The sequence below is a fragment of the Ictidomys tridecemlineatus genome, chromosome 3 (genome assembly GCF_052094955.1).
Source record: "Ictidomys tridecemlineatus isolate mIctTri1 chromosome 3, mIctTri1.hap1, whole genome shotgun sequence".
NCBI lineage: Eukaryota > Metazoa > Chordata > Mammalia > Rodentia > Sciuridae > Ictidomys > Ictidomys tridecemlineatus.
Window position 1 is genome coordinate 49702129 of NC_135479.1, and position 22448 is coordinate 49724576.

General features: G+C 45.2%; 1 protein-coding gene across 1 annotated transcript in view; it reads left to right on the forward strand.

Moving 5' to 3' along the window:
- Nlrp1 (NLR family pyrin domain containing 1) overlaps window positions 1–22448 on the forward strand; it is a 43215-nt gene that overhangs the window by 15114 nt on the left and 5653 nt on the right. The window contains exons 7-15 of the mRNA XM_021734618.3: window positions 3664–3834; window positions 6531–6701; window positions 8334–8423; window positions 11122–11213; window positions 11971–12133; window positions 13495–13718; window positions 19227–19492; window positions 19978–20103; window positions 22223–22364. Of these exons, the coding sequence (XP_021590293.2) occupies window positions 3664–3834; window positions 6531–6701; window positions 8334–8423; window positions 11122–11213; window positions 11971–12133; window positions 13495–13718; window positions 19227–19492; window positions 19978–20103; window positions 22223–22364 (1445 nt within the window). The remainder of the gene's footprint in view (window positions 1–3663; window positions 3835–6530; window positions 6702–8333; window positions 8424–11121; window positions 11214–11970; window positions 12134–13494; window positions 13719–19226; window positions 19493–19977; window positions 20104–22222; window positions 22365–22448) is intronic.

Genomic DNA, 22448 nt, shown 5'->3' on the forward strand with positions numbered 1-22448 from the left:
TGCCTGTGCCAATACGTTGGAGTGTTAAGCCAACATTTTTTTTCTACCAGTTGCAGTTTCTTGTCTAATTCCTCAGCCTTTGATTCACTTTGAGTTGGCTTTTGTGAAGCATGAGAGATAGGGATCAAGTTTCATTCTTCTACATATGGATATCCAGTTTTCCCAGCATCATTTGTTAAAAGGCTATCTTTTCTCCAGCATATGTTTTCCACACCTTTGTCGAATGTCAGATGACTATATGTATATGGATTTCTCTCTGTGTGTTTTCTACTCTATTCCGTTGGTCTTCATGTCTTTTTTGGCACCAATACCATGCTGTTTTGGTTACTATAGCTCTCTGGTATAATTTGAGGTTAAATATTGTGATGCCTCCAGCATCACTATCCTTGCTCAGAATTACTTTAGCTATTCTGGGTCTAATTGCTTTAGCTATTCTTCCAGATGAATTTTTTTTCTAGTTTTGTAAAGAATGTCATTGGTATTTTAATAGGATTTGCATTGAATCTGATAATGCTTTTGTTGACAAAAGATTAGTCTTTTAGTATGACAATTTTGATAATATTAATTCTGCCCATCCAAGAAGAACATGGGAGTTCTTTTCATATTCTAAGGTACTCTTCAGCTTCTTTCTTCTTATTCTGTAGTTTTCATTATAGAGGTCTTTGACTTTCTTGGTTAGATTTATTCCCAGGTATTTTCTAAGATTATTGGGAATGGGATATAGTTTTCCTAATTTCTTTTTCAGCTGATTCATTATCGCAGTTTAGGAAAGCAATATATTTATGTATGTTGATCTTGTATCTGCTGCTTTGCCAAATTTGTTTATCAACTCTACAAGTCTTCTGGTGGAATTTTTTGAGGGTTTTTGTTTGCTTTTTGGAACAAGGGATTGAACCCAGAGGTGTTTAACCATTGAGTCACAACCCCAGCCCTTTTTATATTTTCATTAGAAAAAGGGTCTCACTGAGTTGCTTAAGGACTCACTAAGTTGCTGAGGCTAGCTTTGAACTCATGATCCTCCTGCCTCAGCTTCCTGAGCCACTAAAATTACAGGTGTGTGCCACTGCACACAGCCTTTTTTGGTTCTTCTAAATATAGGATTATGTCATTTATGTCACTTTTGGATTTTTCTTGAAATACATTGAATGGGCTAGAATCAAGAATTCTGAGATTTTTCTTTAATGCACTTTCATGTAAAATGCATTACATAAGAGCATATTACATAAACATAGGAGGAGTTGTAAGAGAAGAGGATGGAGAACTCAGAGATCTAGAAAGAGCAAAGCCAGAAGGAGAGCAGAAGGACATAGGATCAAAGACACCTGAAGGAGGAGACTTGGGCTTCTCTGGAACAAAGGGACAGAGACAGACTGTGTGGAAACATGGCAACTGAGGAAGAGAGGTTGAGGGACACTGAGGGTTTCAGGTCCCACAGCAGCATCCTTTAAACACTGCCAGGCACTGTCCTAAACACACAGCACACACTATCTTCTCAGATATTTACAACCACCTTGCCCAGTAGAGTTAGCAAATCCATGTTATAGGTAAGTAAGTGAAACTCAAAGAGAATAAAATCTGCCCATAGTCTTCTACTGGTGACAAGGTGAGACCTAAACCAATGTCTCTCTGGCTCCAGAGCCCTTATACAGTCCACTCTTTCACCCCTAGCCACATAACCTCAGCCTCTTCAATGAAGCCTGAGGCCTGATGTCCTTGGTAGTCTGGGGAGAGGTTGAGATTTGAAGAAGGAGAATCCCTGCAGATGAAGAGGGCCACAAAAGTGGCTCCTTGAGATCCCACCCACAACTTATGTGCACACAGCCCACCAAATGCCAGGTTTCCCCTCCCAGCAGTCACCAGACCCATGCACCTTGTCCCAGAGTGGGTGCAAAACTCAAGCCAGAGAGCATGTATGTGCCCATGGTTCTACTACCCAATCCACAGCAGATGGGAGAACCCCATCACCACCACCAGGGTATTGCCAGGATGCATGCAGTATCCAGATCATTAGTGGGTGAGTCTTGTTCTCTCCAAATTACCAAATGAGCCATGGTTCTAGGTGCGCCACCCTTATCCTCCCCATTCCTGATCCAGTCCCACACTGGAGACAGTGGACAACAGTGGTCACTGGGTTGAGGGAAAGGCTAGCTGATACCCTGTGACACCAGGAGGCAAGGAAGTAGGAAGCCAAGAACTCTTCTAGCTCAGGGAAGGAGAGAACTGACTTGAGATAAGAGCATATATAAGCCAAGATTCTGTTATTCCATCAAGCTTTGCTTCCAAAACATAAATTCAAAGATAAGCATATTTAAAAATCCAAGATGGCAGCCACCAAGAATTAAAGCCCAATCATGGGCCCTCCTAAGCACTTGGCACTATGTGACAAATACACTTAGTTGTGGACCTGAGAAGCTGACCCTGTCTCCTCTCTCATCTGCTTTCTCAGTAAGTGGCAGTAGTTTCAACTCCATATCCAACCCTGGTCCCAAAATCTAAAGAGTCACTGAGTGTCATCTAGTCTCCCAGAAACATCTCCCCATAGCCATGACTCTGACCCAGGTGTTCATTCTCCCACCATACCACCTGCTTCTTGCATTGCCCCACCTATCACCCTCCACTGGCTGTCAGGGATCTTTCCAAAGTAATACAAAAATCACAACTGTCCTCAAGAACTTTCACAGGCTCATCAGTGCCCACTGAATAAAGTCCAAACATCTTATAGTGACAGTCGAGACCTACCACTATCTTGGTATCCTCAAACTTAATCTGTATGCCAACGAGATTAAACATCCACTGTGATTTCACATCCACCCTGCCATCCAGGAGTGCCCCCCACAACCACCCTCACCTTTGGGAGCCACCCATTCCAGGCACACCTTCATCCTCCTTCTTTTCTCAATCACTCATTCCTCTGCCTTCAGTGACCTTGACTTACCCCTTTTTTGATGCTATTCTGTGCATTCATCTACAGACTTAAGAAATGCACTAACCCAGGGGTGGGAGTGTGGCTAATAACAAAAATGGACAAAACAATGGATTTTATTTTATGAAGAGGAAGGAACACAAAAAAGTCAAATAGCAAGTAAAATGCATTGTGTTGATAAGAGCTGTAGAAAAAGCAAAGCAGAATAAAGTTGTGGGGAGTCTGGGGGTGCATGTATAATCTTGAATAGGCAGTGGTGAGCAAGACTTCATCAAGGTGACTTACCATTGAGCAAAGACCTGAAGCTTGTAAAGGAATTAATCATGAGGTACTGGTTTGTTCCAGATTGCTCCAGGCAGAAGAAGGAGCAGATGCAAAGGCTCTGTTGTGTTTAAGAAACAGGGAGAAGTTTAGTAACAATGGAGCTAAAAGAGATGGGGACAGAGATGACAAAGATCCAGATCATCAGGATGGATCCTGGTGACCAGGATAAGAACCTTGAATTTTACTCTGAGTAAAAGCACTGTAGAGTTTTGATCAAAAACTGACCTGTTGCTATTTGTTTCTAAGTCTATCCCCACCATGGCATGTGCATTTCTGGGGACCTGAGATAAGAGGTCTTATCAACCTCCACCTGGACCACAAGTGTGGCCCCAGTAGGTGCTGCATGGTTGTTTGTGGGTATACATTGAACCACAAGATGATAAACTTGAGGTCATGGATGTGTGTGTCTCCTACAGGTTGGCCAGCTGTGGCCTCACCGCTGAAAGCTGCAAAGACCTTGCCATAGGGCTGAGCACCAGCGAGACCTTGACTGAGCTGGAGCTGAACTTCAACTTGCTAACAGATTCTGGAGCCCAGCACCTTTTCCAGAGTTTGAGTCAGAGGTATTGCAAGCTACAGCGATTGCGGTAAGTGTTCCTCTTTGAGGGATATTGCCTGGTGAGGGTGGACATGGACAGTGGAGAAAGAAGCTGACCATGTGGCAGATTAAGAAAAATGGCAGAGAAAGGGGGGACCTGCTTCGTGGGATGCGGAGGAGCTTGCAGAAACACAATGTTCTGTGGAGGCTCAGGATGATGCTCACTCACACCTGGGCTGAGGTGGGGTGGGGGGTGACCTCAGGGCTCCACATGCAACAAGAAAAGCCAAGTCCCAGTGTACGAGCCCTTCTCAAACACCTATCTTAGTCACCTTTGCTATTGTCCCATTGGTAAAAGAAGATTTCCTGATATCCAAGCCCAGATTCTAGGGGAGGAAAAAATAGACTCTAGTTCTTGATGGAAGGACACTACCATGGGGCACAGGTGCAAGGTGGGCACCAGGAGAGAACTTATGTGGCCATTTCACAATCTACTACAGAGGATGATGGTAATAGCACAAGAGTGGATTGCTCATGTCTCCCTAGTCTCTCTGGAGCCCCCCACCCCTGATGCACAAAATCACACACACACATGCACACACAGTTGCCATCTCGTTTTGGCTTCTGCCTGAGCCCCAAGAGATGTTTGTTCACATCTCTGGTCCTACTTGCATTTGACCTTCCCAAGGTCAAATATTCTGCTTCACAGTGCCGGTGCCTGTTCTGCTACTCAATAATCCTGAGCAAAGAGGTAGATGGGATGGGAGGATGGACAGGGGAGCCACTGGGGTCTCCTTCTAACCCCAGGGATCACCCATCCCTAGAAGGCTAGGGTAATATTTTATCCTTTCTACATCTACAAAAGACAAAATGGGTCAAAGGTTAAATTATTTTTATAAGGCTGCATAAGTGGGAAGCAGTAGCACTGGGTTTTGAATCCGGGTCTGACATCAAAGCCTGGTGGTCCACTTTCCAAGCGCCCCCTCTTCACCAAGACCCTTTAAGGACTAAGTGGCATGCTACCTGGTTGGTTTGCAAATAAGTCCTGAGTGTTCTGCTGTGAGCAGAGCAGATCAAGTTGTGGAAGCTGAGGGCAGCAGAAGTTGAACTAAGACACCAAGAGCAGAGGAGCTCTAGACAGCAATCACCTAGAGAAAGCCTATTTTTGCATATTGCACATGCACAGCCTCTTCCTGTAGAAAAGGTCCCAAATGCTCTTCTGAACCTTGACTCATCATTAAAAGCAAATCTTAGAGATGGTCCCACATTAATACATATAGTTGCTTCATTGTTTTTAATGGCAGCACAGAATTTCACTACCCGAATTCACCATTAGTTTTTTAATCACTTCCTTAGGCATCTGGGTTATCGCTAATCTTTATCACCATAAAAACAGAGCTGCGATTAATATCCTCTTCTATGTATCCTGAGACACAGTGTATTATCTGTAGACTAAACTCTGAGAATTTCTGGGTAAAGACTATATGTACTGCTAATTTTGCCTTCTACAAAGGATGTACTAATTAAGGGGAACATTGTTGAAGCTGGGCACAGTGGGACACACCTGTAATCCCAGCGACTCAGGAGGTTGAAGCAGGAGGATCACAAGTTCAAAGCCAGCCTCAACAACTTAGCAAGGCCCTAATCAACATAGTGAGACCTTGTCTCTAAATAAAAAATGAAAAAGGTCTGGGAATGTGGCTCAGCAATTAAGCACCCCTGGGTTCAATCCCTGGTATCAAATAGCTGGGAATGGGTATTTTTTACCAAAATTAAATAGGACACATAAGCCTCAATCCCAAGCACCTAGCACCAGCCCCTTCTCAGTGAATGTCTATAGCTACCCCACTTCTACAAGGGGGAAAGGGGACTTTATTTGGAAAAACAGAGTAAAACCATCCTTCCACTTCATCCTTGCTTCTCCCAGATGAGCCATCCCATCCTCTCCCTATGGAGAAGATGGCCATGATCAGTAAGAATCAGGTTTTCCCAGACATCATGGAATATGAGCCCTTCTTCAAGCCCAGAAGCAGCAGACCAATGGATCTCTATGTCCGTTCCATTTGACCTGCAGCTCGACTATAAGAGATACAGAGTTATCCAACAGATAAGACAAGGCATTAGAGCTTAGCACTGCTCAGAGCAGCATGCAGCATGTCAGATATGGCTCTGGCTTGGGCCAGCATATGTACCCAATATTTACCCATATGTACTGGAGAATACAGGAAAGGCCCTTGATTCCAGTAGAACCTATCATATTCCCCTCAACTTCTGTTCATATATTAGAAACTCGGTAGTTTTTCTCCTAGACTGTGGATCCTCTTAATATTGAAACCCACCAGAGCATCCTGTGTCCACTGACTTTGAGTATTTGGCCAAGCCAGTGTGGTTAACAACTAAACCCAGACACACCAATGGGACGTTGAGTAAATTGTTCATACAAGGTGGATACAGTGCATGGGCAGATTTCATGTGACTCCCACAGGAGCATAAAAGGGAGGTGGCCTGCATCCTGAATGGCTCCTGGGTCGCAAATTAAATTTAATAATTGAATGGTTAATTTTCCTGAAAGGAAAATTAAAACCTCCCAGATTACCACAAGTCAGGAAGGTCTTTATGTTCCTTTAACATCACTTGGGAACACCAAAGGGCCACAATAATTAGAAAAAGAGACCAGACCCCAGTTACCCAAAGGAATGAGTCCTCAGGACAATGACCAGTGGTCCGTGTGCATCTCTCCGGCAGACTGGTCAGCTGTGGCCTCACTTCCAGCTGCTGCCAGGACCTGGCCTCTGCACTCAGCGTCAGCCCCAGACTGTTGGAGCTAGACCTGCAACAGAATGACCTGGGCGACCATGGAGTGAGGCTGCTCTACAAGGGGCTCAAGCATCCAGCCTGCCAACTCACACTCCTGTGGTAAGAGCCCTGTGGGTCCTTTCAGGTCAGGGACAGGGGTAGAGGTGGGGTGCTGAGAGATGGGACAAGGAAAGGAAAATGGATAAATGCATAGCCCAGGTGGCCTGGGCTCCTTGTCATCTGTGCCGCTCATACTGTGTGAGTTGGACAAGTCATTATCTCACCTAAAACTTGGTTTCTTCATCTATGTAATGGAAATATCATGCCCACCTTTTGGGTTATAATGAACTGCATATAAAAACAAAGATGGTACCAGGAAGAGAATTGAGCATGATCACATGATCATTATTGGGGAGACTGCATGTTCTAAGGGTCTCTCCCATGTTCACCTCATTCCAGGGTAGTACTTCATCCATTATTTACTCATACACCAATGCCTGCCAGGCTTCCCATGTGTCAGGCACTGCCCAGGCCCTAGGGATACAATAATGAGCAAACAGAAATGGGCCCTGCCCTCCCAAAGTGTACAATCCAATGGGAAAGAGAGTGTCATTGAGTATCTGGTTCTATCTGGCTTTCAGGAGGGGTCCAGAAAGCCTGTACCTTCAGGGTTTCTTCAGCCAGGCCTTCTGCCTTGACTCCCAAACCTAAAGGAGTAGTTGGGCAAGATAATGGGAATGAAGAACTTACATTCAGGTTCTCCCGTGGTTAAAACCGGCCATTTACAACCAGGGAAACTCTACCCTGGGTGCTAGTGCCTTGGTTCCCCACAGAGGTCTTTCAGAAGTCTCTCCAGATCTGATGCTGTGGGTAGATCTGGGTTCAGATCTTGCTCCCTGAAATTCTGAGATGGCTTCTGCATCCTCCTTCTTGGAGCCCAGGGCGTGGCAAAGAGGGACAAGCTTCACTTCAAGAGCTCCATCTTCTTCCCCCAAAGGACAGCTCAACAGCAGTAATGGTGACAATGCACAGTCTTTTGCAGATGTAGGTTCTTTTCACCCTGCCTCACGATGAGCAAAGCAGGAGTGACCAATCCCAGGTTGTAGATTGAGGACACAGAGGCCCAGAGAAGAGAGTAACTACCTCAAATACAACAGAAACCCCAGGATTCTGTCCTTCCAGCCTCTGGGAAGGAAACCCCAGACTAGGCCCTAGGTGATCACTCTGAATAGCCATTCTGTGGTGGACACTGTGAAATGTAGCCCAGAGTCCCTTCAGGAATGAAGACATATCCCTCCACCACTGGAGATGCAGATGGCAGCTGGCCACAGGGATGTCCTGTGCCAATGAGCGCCACCTCACCCAAGGACATCCCCTTCCTGGGATAGCCTGCATCCAATGACTGACCCATGTTGGGGTGTAAACTCCCAGTCCCTCATCCCAGTTCTAAAGTATCATTTCATCCTGGCTTCAGAAACCCCCCATGAGCTAGCCAAGGCTGCCATTTAGACTATATCACAGCAGTTTCCACCCCTGCCCAGTTCTGCTGCCCTCCCTCCCCTTGTCCTGGTGTTGGCCCAAGAACACTCCCTAATAAACCTCCTCACTCTACCTCCAACTCAGAGCCTGATTCCCAGGGAACCTGTGGCAGATTCCTTTAGCAGGTGGTGGAACCCGGGAGCTGGGTCCTTGAGGAACTTAGGATCACATGGAGAGTCCCAGGAGAATCAGACCCCACCCCTGTGCTTGCAGGCTGGACTACATCCCTTTGAGTGACCAGGTGAGGGAAGAGCTGAAGGCCCTGGAAGAAGAGATACCCAGGCTGCTCATCTCCAGCAGATGGTAAGGGGTGGACCAGGTCTCCCTCTGACCCACCCAGGCCTAGGGCGGAGCCCTTGCTCCTGGTCCGGAACTAAGAGGTGGACAAAGGGTCTTGGGGTGGTGGGAAAGACCAACAGATAAGGAATGGCCACCGGGACTGGAGATTTGGAACAGTGAAAGCAGTGACCATAAGGGGGAGACAAAGACAAAGACACCGAGAAACCTTTGGAGGAAAGACCACCATCACATCTCCCCTATCACTACCACCATCACCACCCCCACCTACTCCCTCCCCACCATCACCCCACCACCCACCCACACTGTACCCATCCCCTGGACTTGAGTGAGCACCTCAGAGCAAGAGAGTCCATCCTCCACCCCAGGGAATGCACTGTAGCCCCCATGTTCTCTTAGTTTGGCATATTTCAGCACCTGACTGTGAAATCCTTCTGTCCTCAAGCTCCTGGAAGCTGTGTGCCTCACTATAAATGGAAAGAAAAGGACTCCTAGGCTTAAGCCACAGAGTCATCCATTCATCAAAAGAACAGGAGGCACTATTTGGGGATCTGAGGACACAGAAGTAAACAAGACACAGTCCAACCCCCAGGAGCTCAGTCTGTCACTGGAAGGGGTGAGGGAGGTCCTGGACAGGAGGTCGTGGACCTCAACTCAGAATAATGAGGTCCTTGACATACATCAGAAAAAAAGAATTTTAATGTGTCAGAGAGGCACAAGAAGAGATTTGTTCACGAAAGCAAGGAGTATATATTCAAGACAGAATGTGGGTTATCTTAAGTGAGAAAGCACTTTGGGGATCTTGTGTTCTTTTTTTTAAAAAAAAAGCAAACTTTGTAAGGGTTGGACTTGGGAAGGTATGGGGAGATGATATTTTTTATGGTAGTCTGGTTGTTCTCAGGATCTTTGACATTGTCTGCATTATCTGATCAATAGATAATGTTTGGAACGTTCCCTATGTTACAGGTTACTTAAAATATCACATCTCCCTTTGCTCCATCTGTTCTAAAAGTACATGGCACATTTTCCTGAGTGAATTTCCAGTAACACTAAGATTGTAAATAAAGATTTGGAGACTTCTCAGAAATTTGGGAGTGACAGGCCTCAGGAAAAAAAAAAAAAAATTGGTTTGGGAAGCAACAGGCCTGGGAGGGATCCTGGCCTAAGATGTGAAAGTGTGAGGAACTTTAGCAAAAGGCTCTCAGATTAAAGTGACAGTCCCTTTTTGCTTTCTTTCGACTCCTTTCTATCTCTTATGTCTTCTATTCTATCTCAAGTCCAACAGAGAGACAGGTACAAGTCCTGCCACAAGCCTGTGTAATTGCACCTGGGGTTGGTGTGAGCACACTAATGGGCCTGTTTGATCTTGTCCAAGGAGCTGAGGGGAGTTCTGAAAGATGGGGCAAGGTCAGCTGAACTGAGAAGGGAGAGGATTCCAGACAGAGGCTCTGAAGCAGGAGACAGCTCGGCTCCTTTGAGGAATAGCAGGAGGCCAGGTGTGTGGACAGTGCCACTCAAAGTGTTGTCCACAGACCAGCAGCAGCAGCCTCCCCATCACAGAGGAACTTCTCAGGAACGCAAATACTCAGGCCCCTCTCCAGACCTACTGAATTGGAATCTCTGGGGTGGAGCCAGTTTCCCTCAATGGAATCTGTTTGAACAAACGCTCCGTTCCATTTTTAAGCACATAGAGTCTGAGTACCACCTGTCTACAGATCAGTGAGTAGGGAGAAAATGGCCCAGATGGAGTTGGAGAGAGATAAGGGCCATAGCAAGGCCCTTTGGACCATTTTAGGAACTTCTCGTTCCCCTGCCCCCTCCCCCAGAAGCAATAAAGAGACATTACAGGACTTTTACAGTAAAATGATATGTTAGATGCATATTTTAATATCAGCTACTGTGCAGAAAATGTGCTGGAGAGAGACCCAGAGCAAAAGCAGGGAAACCTTTGGTGGGATGCTGCAGTGGTTCAGGCCACAGATGCAAGGCCCTGGGGCCACAGATGCAAGGCCCTGGGACTAGAATAGAGGTGCTAGAAGCAGAGAATGGAGAACAGAAAGGAGAGCTACGGGGGGCGGGGAGGGGTATTATCAAGGTGGTCTGCTGTGGGCAAATGTCTTACTTTCTTTTGTGCTGCCATAACAGGATATCTGAGACTTGGTGCTTTATAAAAAACAGAGATTGTTTCTTACAGTTCTCAAGGCTGGGAAGTCCAAGGTGGAGAAACTTGCATCTGGAAAGGCCCTTCTCTCTGCATCATACATGGCAGAAGGCAGAAGGGCCAGAGACTACATGTGAGAGAGAAAAAAATGAGGCTGAACTTGCTTTTATAACAAACCCACTTCGGCCTCAACAAATCCACCCCCTGTGATGATGACATGAATCTACTGATGAGACCACTACCCTCCTGACCTCATCATGCTTAAAAAGCTCCCACCTCCCAATACCATTGCATAGGGGATTAACTTTCTTATGCATGATCTTTTGGGGACACATCAAACCACAGCAGGGAGGAAGGAGTCAGGATGATGCCCCAATTCTAGCATGGATGCCTGTGTGGATGGAGACCATTCACTGAGACAGGGACTATAGAAGCATTATGGGACTGGATTTGAATTTAGATAAGTTGAATTTCAAGTGGGGATGTCATGTAGACAACCCTAGTTTTCCCCAAGATCTGAGGGAGCATGAACATCTCTGGCAGGAAGCCAAGTGTGATGATCCCTACTGGGGACCCGGATGAAGGACAGATGGGTGAGAACATGTCCTCACTCAAGCGACAGAGACCACAATCAGGTATTTGAAGGGACTGGACTGGGAGCATCATGATGGAGTGGGTACCTGTAAGATATGGGATGATCTCCATATCCCTAATTCTGGAGTAGGATGGGGTTCCCCATCCAGAAAGGTCCTGCCTCATGCAAGATATTCTTGCAAGAACCTAGACAAATTTCTGTTTCCCTCTCTCCCAGATTTGGGGGCTGCTGCTGCCCCTCTCCAATGTCTATGGCATGCATCAGACTCTAAAGCAGGGCCTTGTCCCCCATTCTGGGCTCCTGAATTCAAAGAATCACCTCTCTATCACTGCCCATCCATCTTTTGATCTGTCTACCTAGGGCATGCTGAAAACAGTGACACCTCTGGGATTGTTGTTGTTGTTGTTGTTGTTGTTGTTGTTGTTGTTGTTTTGGTACCAAAGATTGAACCTAGGGGTCACTCAGCCACTGAGCCACATTCCCAGCCCAATTTTGTATTTTATTTAGAGACAGGGTCTCACTGAGTTGCTTAGCACCTAATTGTTGCTGAGGCTGGTTTTGAACTTGTGATCCTCCTATCTCAGCCTCCTGAGCTGCTGGGATTACAGGCGTGCCCTATCTCGCCCAGCAGAGTGACACATCTGACCCAGTGGGAAATGGGAGGTGGACAGAGGCTGGGTCAAGGGTCAATGGGGGGATATTCTCAGATAGCAGACAGCCCCAGGAAAGCCTGCTGTAGGGCGCTGGGGAGAACAGACAAGAGAACATACAGCTGACCACTGTCCTGCCTATTCCAGAGGAAAGCTCCCCACAAGTAGCACAAGTGGAACCCTTCCATCTGTCTTCTCATGCCTCTGCTGAGGACTTGCACATGGAGCCTCTGGGGACTGAAGATAACTTCTGGGGCCCCACAGGGCCTGTGGCTACTGAGATGGTAGACAAAGAGAAGAGCTTGTACCGGTGAGTGAGGGGTCTCTGCCTGTCTCAGGCTGGCCTTCTCTTCCCCATTCCCCCTGGGAACTCTCCCCTTACCAAATCAGCAGGAAGGGACAGGACTAAGATCCTGGCTTTGTGTTTTTTATTATGGGGAAAAAAAAGATGTTTTATTATGAAAAGTTTCAACCATACACAAAAATAGTACAAGGAACTTCCACATCCCGTTACCCAATTTCAGCCACCATTTTGCCAAATTCATTTATTCTCTTTTATCCTTTTTCATTATTGTTACAATACTTTATTTTTTAAATATTCTTATTAGTTGCTTTTTTTTTTTTTTTGGTGGTGGTGCTGGGGATTGAACCCAGGGCCTTGTGCATGCAAAGCAATCTTATTAGTTGTTGATGGACCTTTATTTATTTATTTCTATCTGGTGCTAAGAATCGAACCCAGGGCCTCACACATGCTAGGCAAGCAATCTACCTACCACTGAGCTACAACCACAGCCCCCTGTTACAATATTTTAAATTCAAGACATTGGGTTATTTTATCCTTAAGTATTTCATTTGGCATACCCAGAAAATAAAAATACCTTTTCTTCTATAACTGCCATGCCATTATGACATCTAACAAAGCTGACATGAGCTTATATCATCTAACACCCAGACTGTATTCTAATTGGCTCGGTTATCTAAAATGCCTGCTTGCCGGTGATCCAAACAAGATCTGCTCGTTATATTTGGTTATGGCCCTTAACTCTCTTTTAATCTATGTGCTTCCATTGTATTAATAGCTATACTATGTGATAATTACCTACTGGTAGGGGGGAACCCTAAGATGAATATGGTAACCCTGCTCTCCAAGCCTTTGTAGTCTCATGAGTCATAAATGCCTATAATCAAAATCATGATCTCTTATATAACACATTACCACTCACCAAACACTGTCAAATCACTCTCTCCAATGGGAGATACTGTCACTCCCAACTCGCATTCACAGAATGTGGCATCTGTCAGCCCGACCATGTGCCACCTGGAGAACCAAGAGAAAAACACTGTTTTTAGCTCCAAGGGTTATAGTTAATATCAGTATGTAGATTGCTATTAACTACTGGTGGGTAGGTCCTTTAATAATAAGAACACTTGCTCATTTCATCATGGTTTTCATGGTAATAGAAATAGCTAAGGGCTCCCAGGCCTCTACACTGACGTATATTAAAATGACTCATCACTCACAGCCCTAGGAGATGGGTCTTGCTATTATTCCTATTTACAGTCTGAGGTTATAGCTGCTCCGCTCTGTCCACAAGCCCCTGCCCCAGGGCTGCTTCCAGTAGGTGTTTGAGGAGTTTGTGTCATTTAGTATCATCTCCCTCTTCTTCCTAGAGTTCATTTCCCCATGGCTGGCTCCTACTGCTGGTCCAACACAGGTCTCACCTTTGTGGTGAGAAGGGCGGTGACCATCGAGATTGAGTTCTGTGCGTGGGACCAGTTCCTGGGCAACACTATCCCACCGCAGAGCTGGATGGTGGCAGGGCCTCTGTTTGACATCAAAGCTGAACAGGGAGCTGTGGCCGCTGTGTACCTGCCTCACTTTGTGGCCCTCCAAGGTAAATGAGGGCAGGTTAAGGAGGAGGGTGGTAACAATGGGACTGAGAATATAGAATAATGGATAATGAGAAAGGAGCTTGTGTCTTCCTAAGTAAGGCAGAGAGTAAGGTTACAGAGGCAGAGACTGAAGTTTTCCCTCATTCCATTCTTATTATATATATATATATATATATATATATATATATTTTTTTTTTAAGTATATGTCTCTCAGCCTTATAATTATTATTTTTTAAGAATTGTTTTTTTTTTATTTTTTTTCAGTTGTAGTTGGACACATACGTTTATTTTATTTATTTTTATATGGTGCTGAGGATCGAACCCAGGGCCTCACACATGCTAAGCTAGTGCTCTACCGCTGAGCCACAACCCCAGCCCCTATAAATATTTTTTAATATTTATTTTTTAGTTTTAGATGGACACAATCTCTTTATTTTACATTTATGTGGTGCTGAGGATCGAACCCAGTGCCTCATGCATGCTAGGTGAGCACTCTACCACTGAGCCACAACCCCAGCTATAATTATTTTTACCTAAGCTTACCTGAAAGTTTCCCTAAATAAAAAATTATCAATCCTCAATCACAATATTAACTAGCATATTAATGTTAAGTGTTCTTTACTCCTCGAACACCTACTGGATGCAGCTCTAGGGCAGGGGCTTGTGGACAGAGATTGTACCACTCAGGGTTCCAGGAAGAGACAGGTGAGATGCTCAGTTGAGATTTTCAAGGAGATTTTAAAGACACAATTATGTCAAAGTAAGGCAAAGTGAACTAACAGGGAATATTTAGTAGCCAGAGCCTATCAACAATGGTAAGCCATTACAACCCTGTAGGCAGGGAGAAGACAGAGTTGCCCAGTTCCACTGGAGAGCTGGAGTCATGGAAGAGGGACTTCCTAATAGAAGACAGTAGTTATAAAGTCTTCTGTCCTCATTCACCTCCAAAGACTTCCTACAAATAAAGTGCCAAATACTATAGCCTCATGGTAAAAAAAAAAAAATGTCATTATCATTAACAACCACAAGTAAGAGCCAGAGGAACCCCCAGGTACCAGATAAGCCCTTTAAATGCTTCAGTTACTGAAATTATCAGAAATAGAACAGAGAAAAAGTGTATATAACATGCTCCAAGAGATAAGATTACGGAGGTGCATGCCTGTAATCTCAGCAGCTCAAGAGGTTGAGGCAGGAGGATTACGAGTTCAAAGCCACCCTCAGCAATTTAACAAAGCCATGTCTCAAAAAATAAAAATGCTAGAGATGCGCCTCAGTGGTAAAGCACCCCTGGGTTTCATCCCTTGTACCAACAAAATAAATAAATGAAATAAACAGGGCACACAGACCCCTGTTCTCCACATGGCCTGCCCTCTGGCAAGGCAAATTCCCTCATTTTTCTATACTCACTCCTTTTATCCACCCATCCAAGGAGCTCACCCAGATTATATTGCTGGGACCCATATTGGCTCTCTGGGACCAATACCTTCTGATTGTACAGCAGTAGAGAGCCCCTGATCTACTCAGGTTCAGCAACATGCATCTTCAAAAGATCTTACTACTTTTTCCTTCCCAGACCCCAAGGGTTCCCATGAGGACTGAGCCAAGTTGTTTGAGGAAAGAACCACAAGAGTCGAGTGATGATATAGTTGGTCAAGTTGCATTTCCATGATAATAAGGAAGCCCCTGCTACCCTAAGATACAAACTCACAATCTTCATAACCACAATAGGAGGTGGGCCATTCTTGGTTGCACTTTTCAGATGGCGTATGGGGATGTTTTGTAGTTTGCTCTGAGCTGCATTGCTAGGAGTCAAGTCAGGCAATCCTTATCATTTAACCGCTCTGATGGACAGTCTTCATGTATGAATTCCATTGTCCCTCTTTGAGCAGAAAAGTCAACAGCTCACCTGAGTCTGGAAGGTGTGGACAACTCTCAGCAAAGGACAGGGCCAGGGTGGCATCAGGTCACAGGCCCAAGGGCAGGTCCCAAAGAAGTAAGATCCACCTAGAGAATGGGAACAGCAGTGACCAAGACATGAGGCTGGGCATGAGGCTGGGGAAAAGGAGGCTGCCATGGTGCTTCGCCTGACAGAGCACTTGTGATCCTTTAGACAGTGATCTATTTACTGTCTATCTTCCTTGTTGGACCACAAGCTCCAGCACTGCAGTGTTTATGTGTCCCAGTTCCCAACTACATGCATGGAGCATCCATAAGTAAATAGAAGGCCTGGGCCCCAGGCCTTGCCACAGAAACACTCTTACCTCTGATGGCTTATTCTGAATATGTCTAATGAGACCAACCAAAGGCAGCTCCAGACTGAAGGCCTTGGTCTTCCTGCCAATGATACTTGCCCCAGTCATCCCTCAAGCTTCTTCCCCTTCAAACCACAATCTTCTCCCTCCAGTCTATCAGACAAATACACTGTTGTCAGGAAGTTGGGAGAAGGTAATTCTGCTATAGTCTGTGGAAGGGACAAAATATGTGTTAAAGAGAATTGACCAAATCATCTTAGATGGCCCAAGATCTTCTTGATCTTAGCACTGAAAGTTATGCATTCCAGAAAACTTCTCAGGATACTGTAGCAAGAAAGTAAGTTGGAGAGTCAGAGCATCTTCCAGAATTCAGTCAAAATTAGAGCATCTGTAAGTGCCACAGACTATGGTCAGAATGTCAGAATTTGTCACTAGGGCTGTGGCTGGCTATGGGAAAAGGGCTTCCTTCCCAGGATTACAGACATTTTGGTACTGTGGAGGTCCAGGTGAGCCCATTCACCTAGTGTCACTGATGACAGTGCCAAGCAAGCAGTACCACCCCTTAGAAAAGCAATTTGGGAGACCAGGGGAAGGCCATATGTTTTCATATCCTTTTCTCATCCTTTGGTACTGATTGATTCCAAGTCAATTACCCAAAGGAAATAGAAAAGCTCTCTGCAGAGATGTGTGCACTGCAGTACTATTCATCATGGTGGAAACTTGGAAGCAAACACTGCAACCAGATGCAGATGGAGAATTACAGAGAGAGGCATCCACTGGCAGGGATCCCATGCTGTGGTTATGAGAAAGATCCACAGATGCTTGCAACAATTTAAACCAGAGGGAGAAAAAGCAGGAGAAAAAGCTACCTGGACTAGGATGGCTATGTGGAAAAAGTGTTGCTGCAAGGAACAGCTGTAACAGAAAAGGGAACAATGATCATAATAACTGTGTTGCTTGATTGCTGAAATTCGTAGGTGAATTCTTGAATTTTTTTTAAGAGGTCCACCACTATGACATTATTTTTCATCCAAAAATGCAATTAATAAGTGCATGGTCCTAAGTAATGGTCCTCATGGCCCTGTCCAGAATTAATATCACTCGGTAATGTTCTGATTGTTGCCACACTAAGGACCTTGTCCAGCTAGATGGATGGCTTGCTGCCCAGATGCCACCTGCATTGCAGTGGTTGCTAGACAACATAGGGATGGAGCCCGAACTCTTGATCTCTAAGCCAGTGTCTCTCCCATGCCCAGCCTTCATCGCTTGAGTTGTCTCTATGGCTTCAATATCCCTACCTGGTAAACTGGTCAGAGGTTACAATCAAAGAAACATTCTGATTTGTTTAGGAAGTAAAGGAATATATTAGAATATTCTTGAGTAGCCATATTCTTTTTTTTTTAAAGAGAGAGGAGAGAGGAGAGAGAGAGAGAGAGAGAGAGAGAGAGAGAGAGAATTTTTAATATTTATTTTTTAGTTCTCGGCGGACACAAATCTTTGTTGGTATGTGGTGCTGAGGATCGAACCCGGGCCACACGCATGCCAGGCGAGCGCGCTACCGCTTGAGCCACATCCCCAGCCCTTGAGAAGCCATATTTTTAACAAAAGGTTATGTGACAAGTCTAAGAGGTGGGAAAAGTCAGTGAACCAATGATGGTAAGAAACCAAGGACATAGCCAAGGTCACACCAAGAAAATATAAAGCAATATCTACTGCAGTCACAGTCCCTGTGGGATCCTCCTGCCATAGGACCATTGGATTCTTGATCCCACTGCAACTGCCAAAATTATTCCCAGCCATCTCTTCATCTGAAATTCACCCCTCTAGACTCTAGGTCCTGATTAGGATCACCCTTTTAAGTCTTGGTCACATACTTGTGTCATAGCTGCCAAGGAGTAGCTGCTTCCTGGGTGGAAGTCTCAGTTTATCTCCTGCCAATACCCACCCAACAGTAAAGAAAGGGGTTCTTCCCAAAATAGTTGAGGTTTTGTTGTTGTTGTTGTTGTTGTGTGTGTGTGTGTGTCTTTGTGGGGAGAGGTGACCAGGGATTGAACTCAGGGACCCTCAACCACAGAGCCATATCCCCAGCCCTATTTTGTATTTTTATTTAGAGACAGGGTCTGAGTTGCTTAGCACCTCGCCATTTCTGAGGCTGGCTTTAAAATCATGATCCTTTGTCTCTGCCTTCTGAGCCCCTGGGATTACAGGCATGCACTTCTACACCCGGCCCCAAAAATAATAGTCTGAATGATAGCCAAACAGATAAACAAGGTAGGCTGCCCTTGGTCACTCCATTTCCCACCACCACATCCTCCTTTTTGCTCTCTGCTGCCTAGAGTCAAACCTGCCAGCATCACTCCACAGAAGAGTGATATATTATGTAAATTTCTTCTTTGAAATACGCACTTAAGTTGTGGGTTAATTCATTACAGGTTAAACTCAAGTCATGAATTAAATGGCAAACAGCTGTTTGTATGGAACAGATCACTTCCATCTTATTTGAAATGCCTGTTGTCTTCTGAGTCGTAGGCTGTTAGGAGTGGTTCTAGGTCGTCGTCATCATCATCATCATCAACAACAACAACAACAAAAACACTCAACATTCAGAGTTACAGAATCCACACCAGCACAGGAAACCATAGTTTCAGTATCCGTTCCATCTCCAGGGCCAGGAGCTAGACCTGTGTCTGAGTTTTAGAAGCTCAGTAGTTGGGGTTCCTGTGGTACTCTCACCCTAGAGACAGTATTGCCCATGGCCACTGAAGCCACCTCCCCCACTGCCCAGACATGGCCCTCTTCCCTTTTCTGGGTGTCTTGGTCCATTTGGGCTGCTCTAGTAAAATATTATACACTCAATAGTGTATAAAAAACAAATTTGTTTCTCACAGATCTGGAGGCTAAGAAGTCCAAGATCAAGGTGCACTTAGATTCAGTGTCTAGCAAGGGCCCTCTTCTTCATTGGATAGCATCTTCTAGTTGTGTCTTCCCAGGATAGAGGGGGTCCCTGGGGTCTCGCTAATTCTATTCATGAAGGTTCTACTTTCATGACCTCCTCACCTCCCAAATACTTCTGGTGCCATCACCTTGGGGGTTAGGACCTAAACATGTGAATTTTGGAGGACCCAAACATTCAGACCACGGGCTTTAGGTTTTCCCGAGGATGATCTCTGAGCCAAAACCCCGATATCCTTCTACCCCGGCCATGCCTGACCTCGTGAGGATACTGAATCCACACCTCTCAAATCCGTTCTTTGACAGAGGGGCCTGTGGACATCTCCCTGTTCCATGTGGCCCACTTTAAAGAGGAAGGGATGCTCCTGGAGAAGCCAAGCAGGGTGGAGCCACACTATGCAGTCCTGGAGGATCCCAGCTTCTCCCCGATGGGAATCTTGCTGAGAATGATCCCCACCGCCCTGTGCTTCATCCCTATCACCTCCACCACACTGCTGTACCATCAACTCCATCCCAAGGAGATCACCTCCTTCCACCTCTACCTGATCCCTAGTGACTGCTCCATTCAGAAGGTGAGGCTAAGAACCAAAAAGACAGGGCCAGGGTGGGCTGACCTTGACCACGAGATGCAGCCAGAGAGACTCCTAGAGGGATCCTCAACTGGGAATAAGGATGGGACTCTTGATGAGGAATAATCTTATCCTCTGCTCAGGGTGGACTAGCCTTCTGACACTCAAGTCCCCCCAACCTGGTTCACTGCTCCACTACTCACCTCTTGATAACCTTTTGCAACCTGTTTCTAAGAGTCAAAAGGAGAGCCAAACTGTCTCCTTTCTCTATTCTCCCTTCTTCTCTCACAATGACCTCTTTTCTACCCTGAACAGAGCAGAGGCCAAGCTTGGGGCTATCTAGTGACAATACTCTGCAGAACAGGGAGGCAGAGGTGGTGTGGTCCCCAACACAAACCCACTGACATACCCACACACCATTCTCACCATATTCAGACCAGATTCTGTAGGGCAGATCTCCCTTACCCAATTTTCTGTATATCCCTCAGGCCATAGATGATGAAGAAAAGAAGTTCCAATTTGTGCGAATACATAAGCCACCCCCAGTGACCCCCCTTTACCTGGGATCCCGCTATACTGTGTCTGCTTCAAGGAAGCTGGAAATCATCCCCAAGGTGAGCAATCCGGATATTTCCCCCTCAGTGAGTCAGAAGTCATATTTAGAAGAGTGTATGGGGGCAAGTCTCAGGGCTCTCCCAGGGACTAGGTAAATTGAGATTGGGCAGAAAACAAGTGGGATTCAGGGTGAGTAAGAATGCTTCAAAGACTGAAAGAAAGAAAGTTAAGGGAGGAAGGATCACATTCAGGATGGGGAGAATGATGGGGTTCAACTTGAGGGCACTGGGAAGTATTTGGACTACAGGGTATCAATGCCTTCCAGCCAAAATGCACCAGGAACACACCTGTAATCAAACTCTCTGGGTTTATTACTTATTGCAGCAGGAGAATACACACCATGGGAAATCATAGAGCATTTCAGTAAAAGAATGTTGAAAAGAAACTACCAGTAGGGATGAAGAGCAGGAGAAGAAGATTAACATTAAATAGGGACGAGAGGGGGGAGGGAAAGGGAGAGAGAAGGGAAATTGCATGGAAAGGGAAGGTGATACTCAGGGTTATACAAAATTACATACAAGTGGAAGTGAGGGGTAAGGGAAGAATAATACAAGTGGAAGAAATGTTTTACAGTAGAGGGGGTTGAGAGAGAAGAGGGGAGGGGAGGGGAGGGGATGGGGGATAGAAGAGGATAGGATAGAGAGCAGAATTCATCAGACACTAGAATGGCAATATGTAAATCAATGGAAATGTAATTGATGTAACTGATGTGATTCAGCAATCTGTATACGGGGTAAAAATGGGAGTTCATAACCCTTTTGAATCAAACCGTGAAATATGATATATCAAGAAAGATGTAATGTTTTGAACGACCAACAATAAATAAATAAATAAATAAATAAATAAAACAAAACAAAACAAAAAAAACCTAGTGAATGTACCCAAAATCACTGAATTGCTCACTTAAAAAGAGTGATTTTTATGGCATGTAAATATCTCTATCTAAAATAATAATAATAATAAAACAATAAAATATTCTACTTCAAAAAAAAAAAAACTACCATATGGGCTGGGGTTGTGGCTCAGTGGTAGAGTGCTTGCCTGGCATGTGTGAGGTACTGGGTTCAATCCTCAGCACCACATATAAATAAATAAAATAAAAGGTCCATTGACAACTTAAAAAAAAAAGAAAAGAATGAAAGAAACTAACATAGCATCTCGGCCTCAGTTGAATAATTTGAGGAAATTTCTAAGGACACAGATTTACTTTAGATTGGATATTGTCAGGAAGCAGGAGAATTCTATGATTGAGCATCTCAATAAATCTTATCTCTAGAAGGGCAATCTAAAGAAAGCAGTTATATCCAGGCATAGTGGTACATGCTTATAATCCCAAGGTTATCCATGCTTATAATCCCAAGGTTATGGAGGATTGCAAGTTCACAATAAAATGGTTTTTAAAAAGGGCTGGGGGGGCTGGGGATGTGGCTCATAGTGGTAGCGTGCTCGCCTGACATGCGTGCGGCCCAGGTTCGATCCTCAGCACCACATACAAAGATGTTGTGTCCGCCGAAAACTGAAAAATAAATACTAAAATTTCTTAAAAAAAAAAAAAAAAAGGACTTGGGGTGTAGATCATTGATAGAGTGCCCCTGGGTTTAATCCCCAGTACTGAAGGAAGAAAGGAAGGAAGGAAAGAAGGAAGGAAGGAGGGAGGGAGGGAGGGAGGGAGGGAGGGAAGGAAGGAAGGAAGGAAGGAAGGAAGGAAGGAAGGAAGGAAGGAAGGAAGGAAGGACAAAGCAAGAGAAGGAAACACACAAAGGGCGTTTCATGGAACATTCTATCCCAAACAGGGCAAAGGGGTAGTATCACAAAGGAATAGATGAGTGTAAGTCAACCCCATGGGTGACACGCCCACATCTGAAGACACACCCTCAACTTCCTGAACTGGGACATCACTCAATTCACTATGAAATGTAGTGATCCATCAGAGCCTCTTGCTTCAGGAAGGAAGGCGTGGGTCATTCGGAGTGATTCCCCACCGAGAATGATTGCAGTAAAAGAGATAATCAGTATCCTTAATGGGGTTGGGCCGGGCCAGGAAGGTATCAGGTAAGGAAAGACCTCACATGCAAGATGAACAGTGGCTTCTCACATGGCAACTCTTTGTCTCCTCAGGAACTGGAGCTCTGCTATCGGAGCCCCAGAGAACCTCAGCTCTTCTCTGAGTTCTACATTGGCCACTTGGGGTCAGGGATCAGGCTGCAAATCAAAAACAAGAAAGGTGGAACTGTAGTGTGGAAGGCCCAGCTGAAACCAGGTAAAACCAGGACAAGTCTAGACAGCTCAGAAGTGGGGGAAAGAAGATCAGTGTATTGGGGAAAGGGGGAGTTCATAATTCATT